Consider the following 9,082-nt stretch of genomic DNA (forward strand, 5'->3'; position numbering starts at 1 on the left):
GGACGCTCTCCGAAACGCCTCACCCCCGCTCCCCGCATGCGGGGCTGGGTCGCTCCCTTCAGCGGACCCTAATCGCCGGGCGGCGGGAAGCAGGCGGTGACCCGGCTACCTCCACCTCCTCCGTGCAGACCCCCGCCACCCCCCGCAAAGCCAGCACAGCTCCCACCCCCGCTGTCCCCAGCCAGAAGCGCTCCCGGGGTCCATCGCTGCCTTCTCTGCGCCTTCTCCACTCTTCCCTCATCCTTCTCCAGGTAGAGGAACCGGGAGGGTGTCCAAATGGGATGCTCCAAGGGTTCCTGCCCTGGCATAACACTGGTTCTTCTGGCTTTGCTGGACCAGTTCTCCCAGTACGATCTTCCTTTAGGACCAGTCCCCATGCAAACTACCACTCATTCCTGCCCATCGCTCCTGCACTGGGCTAATTATCAACGTGGAAGGACCTTCTTCCCAATCTTACCCGGTTGCACCAAGAGCTCTCGATCAGGGATGCAGTCGGATTTATTTTTTGCGAAATCCCACTTGCAAAGGGGCTCACAGAGGCCGGTGGCCACTGCCACACCTTGCAGGAGGAGCACCAGCTCTCCCTGCTGCACCTCATTATCTCCTGTAATTCCCTGGAAGCACGGAAGAGCAAAGGCCCTCCCAGAGTCACAGGAGAACGAGGAAGTCAGCACATCAGCCCCACGGCTTGAGGAACCCCATGGGACAGTCCCTTGACGTACTGGTGTAGGAACTGCTCTGGGTCCCTACTGCAAAGGGCGTTCTCCTCCCGGAGACCCAGAATTGGAAATCGGGGTTGGACATTCGTCCTTCCCAGAGCTGATCCCATCTTTCTCTCCCCAGCCAGCACTGGTCCCTCGCTGTGCTGTTTCTCTAATGCACTGAAGCTGTGGCACTTCTGGAGATGGAAGAAAACCAGATAACGCTGGACAACCTCGAGAAGGGCACCGATAACCCAGCTTTCAGCTCCCTGGTAAGTCCCCTCTTCCCCTCCCATCGGGGTACAGGAGCTGCTCGGGGTGCTCCAGCTAACAACGTTTTCCAGGGGGAGGAGAGATTCTATGAGGAACATGATGGTCCATGTGGTGAGAGCAAGGAGGAGAGGAGAGAAGAAGGGAAAGGGAGATTCTCCTCCTACTGCAGGTAGGATAACCCCTGGAGATGCGTGTATGTAGGGTATTTGCAGTGGTCGTAGCAAGTCTGCAAGCCTTGGGCCAGTGTTTCTCCTGGAACCAAACCAAGCGTGCAAGTACCTGGTCTGGGAGGAGAGTAGGGTCATGTTGACCACATAGAGGGGACAGGGCCTGATGGTTCCATATGGCTTTGTAGGGTGGTGGTGGCAGGTCTCCATCCCCACAGCAGCCACCCACAGCAAGCCTCCTGTCATGGTGCCCAGGGTGTTGGCGTGTGTGGTGGGGTCTCCCCGGCCATAACAGGGCCAGTTCGCTCTTCCTAGGAGTGGGCAGCAGGGCTGCTGGAGGCCACGGCACACCTATACCACCATGCTGCTGCCACAAGTGCTCTCTGAGAGGCAGGGTCATGATCTGGGTCCGTTGGGTTGGGTTGATCTTCAGGATCCATCTTCGGCGCCTCTCACGTCTCTGGTGTGTGACTATCCCCAGGAAGGCCCTGCAGCCAGCATCCAAGGCAAAGTGCTTCTGCAAAGCTCATGCCAAGGCGTTACAGAGGGTCATCCTGGGCCTCCTTGGAGTAGGTGAGGACATCTGGGCACTTGAGACCCCATCTCCACATCCCTTTGGCTGGCCGGGCCCCCAGCCTCCCAGCGCTGGGCACGACCACCCACGTGGAGGTTGTATCCACTCTCACCAGCCCCACTGCCTGCCTCCTCCTCACCCCACCACTCCATGTCCTGCCCGTTCTCCACCTACCCAAAGGGTTTGCTGTGCCTCTTCTGCGCGCTCCATGTGCCCCCAAACAGCTGAGTTGCTGTCACCAAATGAGCCTGGCTGCTGGGGTGCTGCTCCCTAAGTCCTCCCTGCACACAGACGGGAGCCTCAAGGGAGGCCAGGGATCAACATTTGGAGCCAATGAGCCTCACTGTTGGCCCTGGTTAGTGTTATGAACCCGTGATCCTACGGCCCTGATGTTTCTGACCCACAACGTGCTTTCTCCAGCCTACCTGTGCTACTTCATTGCGGCCTGTTGGCTCAACTTCCAGCGAGCCCTTGCCTTGGTTGTCATGACTGCTGTTGTTGTCTTCTTCATCTGCTGGAGCCTCTTCAAGAAGCACTGTGGGGCAAAGGTATTGCTGCTCCTCAGCCCCATCTGGAAATGCTTCCAAAAGTCTTGGCCATGGCTGAAATGGTGAGTCAGGAAGAGGCAGGGCCACATCCCTCCAGCGCCCAGGTCCCTTCTCCCATGGCTGCCCTGCCCACGCAGCCAAAAACTGGTGGCACTGGGCACATGACCTAGTGCCATGCAGGCATCTCATGAATGATGAGGCATGGCCCAGCCTAGGGAGTACTTAATAGCCATGGCAGAAACATCTCGCTACCCTGCCTTGGTAGCGTGATGGCTTATTCACACTCATTTGTGTCCGAGCTCCAGGTTTCTTCAGATGCATGGACCTTATGGTGGCATCTCCTGCACAATTAGCTCCTGTCCTTCATCAGCTGCTCTCCCCATGGGGACATCATCTCTGTGACAGTCTGGGATTTCCTTTGCAGGCTGCTGTGGGTGGCCCTCCTGGGAGGCCTGATCACGTGGCTGGCTTTGGACACCTCCAGAAATCCAGAGCAGCTCATCTCATTATCCGGCTTCTGCTTTTTGGTGCTGTTCCTGTTTGCCTGCTCCAAGCACCACAGCGCAGTACGTGTTTCAGGTGTGGCTTAGCCACTGGTGGAGGTGGCCACCCAGCACTGGGGAACAAGTGCTTCCTTCTCACTGGCATCTCCTGATGGCCCATCACTGGAGCTCCCTGGAGGAAGCAGAAGCCCAGCAGGGCTCCTGGGCAGAGCTGGGCACAGTCCAGGGAGCCGAGCCCAGGTTTGGTGGCTGGAGCCCCAAAGTCACCCCACTGTTCTTCTCACTGCTTAACCCAGGGCTTCCCCATGATGCCTCCCATCCTGCTTTCCACCATGTCCCTCATGGGACCCAGAGGACCCAGCACCAGACCCATGCCTGAGCATCGGGTGCCCTGGGTGACTTGGGCAGAAGTGATGGAAGTCCCAGTGGCTTCTGACCCAACCTGCTTCAGTGTTTTGGGCAACCCCTCCACCTGCCTCCTCCAGGGGGTTAATGAACAGGAGGTTTTGATTTAGCGGGTCTGTACTACCAGTCAAACCATCAGAAGGTCTCCGTGCTCTTCTCCTCCTGGGTAAGCTTGGCAGGTTATGTTCCACCAGCCAGTTCCTGAGTCCCACCAAGGCATTTTTTTCCTCTATCACCACCCTATGTTTTGGGTTTCTGTGACACTTTCTTTGTTAGCATCCCCATGGCCCTCACCCAGGGCACAGCGTGATGGTGTTTGCCATGTGCAGGTGTCAAAGGGGCAGGCAGGCAGAGAGGGAAGTCTGTAGGCTTTGTTAATGTCTCGATCCTCATTCTGCTCTTGGTCCCCAGGTGTCCTGGAGAGCCGTTTTCTGGGGTCTTGGCTTGGAGTTCTTGTTTGGACTCTTCGTCCTCCGAACAAAGCCTGGTGTCCAAGCTTTCCAGTGGCTGGGTGATCAGATCCAGGTACTGCATCTGCTCACCCCATCCCGTGCTTGTGCCCTCCATGTAGCTCCCCTCGGATCGGCTAGAAGAGCTGAGGCTGGCATGGGGCAGAGGTGCTGCAGGGACTGCACGCTCACCAATATTTCTATTTGCGCTAATGGAGATCTCCGTCCTACCATGTAACTTCTCCACTTGCAGTTCTTCCTGAACTACACCAAAGCTGGCTCCAGCTTCGTCTTTGGGAACACGCTCATTGAAGAAGTCTTTGCCTTTCAGGTCAGCTTGGGGAATGGGGTATGGGGAGGGAGAGGCAGAGCTTGGTTTTCTTCTGGTCTGGCTGCCTTGCTGGGTCCTGAAGAGCATGGAGCTAAATGCAGCCAGATTTGCTGCAGCAGAGCTCAACCAGCTCAAGGATGGGTCTCCCTCAGCTTTGTACCCACCTGCAGACCCCCTCAGTGCCATGGGGGATTTGCACCGGTCACCGGCTCTCCTGCCAGCCTGGCCCAGTGTTGTGGCACCCTGATAGCATGGGTTGGCTGTGCAACACCACACCATGCCCAGCTTATGAGACAGAGGGTCTTGGTCCCCAAGTGTGCTTAGATGTGCTACTCAGCTCTCCTTTAACCCTATGCCCTGGTGCCTTGCCTGCAGACTCTGCCCATCGTTGTTTTCTTCAGTTGTGTGATGTCCATCCTCTACTACCTCGGCATCATGCAGTGGCTCATTGTCAAGGTAGGGCCTCACACCTGGCTTTTGGATGGTGGTGGAAAGGAGAAGAACCTGGTGGCTTCTCTGACTACTATGATCAGCTGATGGATGTCCTCAGAAAATTGGGATGATACTAATTTGGGGTGATTTGTCTGGCTAAAAGAATAGACACAAACCCGCTCTTTCTTGCATGTCCCCCTGAGAAAGCCCAGCCCTGGGGTGGATGTTGCTACCTGGTCTGTGGGCACTTCCCGAGGTCACCTCTGGCAAGGGAAGGCTGGAGGGCCAAACAGGGCCCTGCTTCGTGGAGTGGGTGGCAGGGGGCCAGGAGTGAATGCGGTGGCCTCGTCTTTCCCCAGATCTCCTGGATTCTTCAGGTGTCATTGGGCACCACTCCCACCGAGACCCTGAGCGTGGCAGGGAACATTTTCGTGGGACAGGTAAGGTCCTGGGCAGGAGATCCAGCTCCTCAGCCCTTGCAGCTGAGCCTGCCCCAGAGGAAGGGTCATCTCCTCCCTTCCCAGGAGACCTGCCTCCTTGCGTGGCCCTGCCTCAAGGACAACAGGCTTTTCTCTCTCGCAGACCGAATCCCCGCTACTCATCCGCCCGTACCTTGCAGACATGACCCATTCAGAAATCCACGCCGTGATGACCGGTGGCTTTTCCACCATTGCAGGCAGCGTGATGGGTGCCTACATATCCTTTGGGGTGAGTGCACGAGCAGACATATGCCACGTGCTCCCTGCTATGGGGTCCTGTCCCGCAAGAACTGCTCTGGACTTGTGAGGGGGAGAAGAGCCCTCAGCAGGTGCCCCAGGGTCCCCTTCCACAAGCAGCATGAGGGCAGGGTGCCTCCATGTCCAGCTTCACCTTTGCTGGCCTGGACAAAACCCCAGAGCCCTGCCAGGCAGAAGGCTCTGCCGTGGGACCCTCAGTGCATGTCCTCGCACAGCGAGCAGGGTCAATCTCGCTGAATCACAGGATAATTTAGCCTGGAAGAACCCGCCTCTAATTAGGGGGTCTCTAATCCATCCTCCTGCCCAAATGAGGTGATGGTAAAGCCCAAGGGGATGCCCAGGGCCTTGTCCAGGTTGGTGGTAAACATCCCCTTGGATGGAGATGTCCCCCCACCTCTCTGGTCCACCCCACCGGCGCCCTGGTCATGGGGAACAATTTTTTCCCTATATCCAGCTGGAATTTCCCCACGGAAACTGTGTCGTTGCTTTTCACGGGGCACCTCTGAGCAGTGTCTTCCCTCCAACCCCCTATTAAGTAGTTGGGCACAGCACCTACAATGCCCCCAGTCCTCTTTTCTCCCAGCCGAACAAGCCCCCTCCTCCAGCACCACCTTGGCGGTCCTGTGCCCCGACCCCCGGGGATGCCCACTCCCGTTCGTCAGTGCCTCAGCCCCGGACACGGTGTCCAAACGTGGCCTCATGAGTGCCCCGTAATGGGGAATAAACCTTCCTTTCGACCTGCTGGCTGAGCTCCTGCTATTTAAACATTAATTAGTCTCCTTAAACGGGGAGCCAAGGGTGAAAGGGCAAAGAAATGAGACATTGCCACTTGGCGGGCAGGGGAGGGGTGGGAGCTTGGCTCTTCCTCAGCGAGTAGAAGTTCGCAGTGTTGCACAACCTATTGCTCTGATACCAATAAAAAGGGACAAGGAAGGGACAAGAATCATCATGATTAGGTCAAACAGCAGGAGGAATTAACTTCTCCGAGGCCGTGATTGCTGCAGCTCCAGCAACGCCTCCATCCAGGCTACATGCCGTAGCCAGCCAAGATGGAGAGAACAGAGACATTTTTCCCACCCTGAGCAACCAGAGAGCCCTGAACTGCTCTGAGCATCACCTGCCGATGCGAGCCACGTGCTGGGGTGCCCCGGGGTGGCACGGCACGGGGCGCAGCCTTGCTCGGGGGTGCCTAAGCCCACGGTCTGCACCTTGCAGATAGACGCGGCATCACTGATCGCAGCCTCCGTGATGGCTGCGCCCTGCGCCCTCGCTATGTCCAAACTCGTCTACCCCGAAGTGGAAGAGTCCAAGTTCAAGGGCAAAGCAAGCATCCGCCTCTCCAGTGGGTGAGTGCGAGGAGGGGGATGGTGGCGTGGAGCTGCACGCGTCCTTGCCAGCGTGGGGAAGCTGTGAGGGCAATTTGCGTGCAAAAGATGACATTGTGGGTGGCCCGAGGTTGGGAGAGCCTGTGATGTGCAGACATCCATGGAGCGAGAGCTGACCTTGCACAGGGGATGACCGGCCACGTGAGCCCATTGGGGTCATCTTCTACACAGGGAAGAGCAGAACATCCTGGAAGCTGCAAGCAATGGGGCTGCTGCTTCCGTGGGGCTCGTGGCCAACATTGCGGCCAACCTCATTGCCTTCTTGGCAGTGCTGGAGTTCATCAACGCTGCCCTGCGCTGGTTTGGGGAGTTGGTAGACATCAAGGGACTGTCCTTCCAGGTATCCCCAAGGGCAGCCCCGTGATCTGGGCTGCCAGATCCTGCATCCCCCACCCATCCCCACCTTTCCCCACCACCTCGGTAGGCTGCTGAGACCCTTGCTGGGCATTTGTCCAAGCCAGGGGCTATGCAGGTGGTCAGCTCTGCGTTGCTCCCTTCTGGGATGCTTTTCCCAGGTGATCTGCTCCTACGTCCTCATGCCCGTGGCCTTTCTCATGGGGGCAGACTGGGCAGACTCACCACTGGTGGCCGAGCTCTTGGGGATCAAGATCTTCCTGAACGAGTTTGTGGCATACCAGCAGCTGTCTGAGTACAAGAAGAAGCGGCTGTCGGGCCTGGAGGAGTGGGACGGGAGCCAGAAGCAGTGGATATCTGTGAGGGGCACCTGCCATCCTGCCGGGCACAGGGCACGGATGGAGACAGCCAAAACGGGGCATGGGACCTTTCTGGGCAGATGGGTGGTGGCCAGGCAGGGGGATGATGGGGTTGGGGTTGGGAGGGCACCCATGGCCAACTAGACTTGGATGACCATTTGCTGCTGGATACGGGGTCATCAATCAGTGAAGGCCTGTCCCATTTATTCTGCTCCTTGGTGGGGCAGATCATGGTGCTACAGGGTCCCCTGTCCCCCCAGGCCAGCCTCTCCCACGGGCAGGATGCCCACCACCTGCACCCTTGTTCCCAAAAATAGCCGAAGGAGAAAGGATTGGGGTGTGGTACTCATCTCCATCACGTCTGGGTGGGCTGGGAGCTATGACATGGTGCTCAGCTCTGGCTGCTCTGGGCCTGATGCTGGGCTAAGGTGACGGGCCCCTGCTGCTGTGCCCTTCCAGGAGCGAGCCGAGAGCATCGCCACCTTTGCACTCTGCGGATTTGCCAACCTCAGCTCCATCGGGATCATGCTGGGAGGCCTGGGTGAGTGTGACCCACATCCTGGGTGCTTGGGCATGACGCAGGGGTATCCTGGTCCCAGGGAGTAAGGGCTCAGCTGGGGCAGGAGGAATTTCCTGCCCACGAGCCTTCCTGTTCGGTCTCTGCCAGCACGCAGATAAGAAACAGTATCTGCATGAGGTCATAGGGATGATTTTGCACTGCACCCATGGGCAAGAGCACGTACATGTCCCACAAGCCCAGGTGCCACCCAGCCATGGGGCAAAGAGCAGAGACTCCAGTGCTGAGAGCACCAAGGGCTCTGGTTGATCACCCATGGGTGCCGAGCGGGCACAGAGCTCTGCCAGCACCCACCACTGCCAGGACGGGCAGACAGCGTGCTGGGTGCTGGCTGGGATCACTATGTCCCCCAGACACCAGGGGTTGGGGTGGGCAGGGCACTATGTGGCAGAGCCAGCTGGGGACCTGGGACACGTCCCTGTCTGTCCCCAGCCCAGGGCAGAGCCAGAGCAAGGATCTGACTGGCCCCGCTCTCTGCTTTGGCCCCGCAGCCTCCATGGTACCCCAGCGGAAGGGCGACTTAGCCTCCATCGTGCTGCGAGCCCTGCTCACCGGCATCTGTGTCTCCATGCTCAACGCCTGCCTGGCGGGTAGGTCCCTGCCCACTGCCAGAAAGAACCGGGGAGGGACCGGCAAAGGGCTGAAGACCCCTATAACTGCAGCTGCAGCGGTGGGGATGGCTGGCCTGTCCTCCCCATGGCTCTGCCAGGGCCTCCAAACCCTCTGCTCTCCCCTCATGGCTTTGCCAGGGCCTGCCCAAGCTCTGCTGGGGTCCCCCATCCTCATCTGGGCTGGGGACATTTCAAGGGCAGCTTTTGGGGCACTGCAAGTTCTTTGAGATCACTGCTGCAACCATCTTGAGGGGGAGGTGGGATGTCGCACGGGACCTGCAAGCACAGTCAGGGTATGGGATTTGCATGCATGGTCCCCTCAAGAGCCGCAACCAGGAGACCTTGTGCCCCAGGACTCCTTCACACGCCAACGGAGGTAGGCGATTGCGTGACCTTCCTCAGCACCACCAACTTCAGCTCCACCAGCTACACCATCTACATGTGCTGCAAGCAGCTCTTTGACAGGTGGGTGTGAAGGGCCCCACGGGGTCCTGCCCGGGGATCCAGGTGGTGGGGCAGCAGCTCATCCTGACCATGCTTCTCTCCGTCCAGCTCGGTGCTTGAGAACGGGACGCTCTCTTTCACGGGAGCCTGGGCCGGCCTGGCAGAGAGCGTGCCATGCCTGATGCAGTGCTGTGGGCACTACAACCACACGTCCTGCACCGGGACAACCTAG

At 58.5% G+C, this 9,082-nt stretch overlaps 1 protein-coding gene across 1 annotated transcript; it reads left to right on the forward strand.

The window, feature by feature from the left end:
- The first annotated feature begins 904 nt into the window (after window positions 1-904).
- Window positions 905-9,082, forward strand: LOC104621060 (sodium/nucleoside cotransporter 1-like). Its single transcript, XM_010287445.1, has 17 exons — window positions 905-973; window positions 1,046-1,143; window positions 1,623-1,714; window positions 2,136-2,325; window positions 2,688-2,829; window positions 3,583-3,696; window positions 3,874-3,951; window positions 4,327-4,407; window positions 4,743-4,823; window positions 4,966-5,091; window positions 6,336-6,466; window positions 6,677-6,845; window positions 7,021-7,218; window positions 7,678-7,759; window positions 8,287-8,385; window positions 8,760-8,871; window positions 8,959-9,082. The coding sequence occupies exons 1-17, from the start codon at window positions 905-907 to the stop codon at window positions 9,080-9,082; spliced, it is 1,986 nt and encodes a 661-aa protein (XP_010285747.1).

Source organism: Phaethon lepturus, unplaced genomic scaffold, assembly GCF_000687285.1.
Source record: "Phaethon lepturus isolate BGI_N335 unplaced genomic scaffold, ASM68728v1 scaffold36635, whole genome shotgun sequence".
In the NCBI taxonomy this organism is placed as follows: domain Eukaryota; kingdom Metazoa; phylum Chordata; class Aves; order Phaethontiformes; family Phaethontidae; genus Phaethon; species Phaethon lepturus.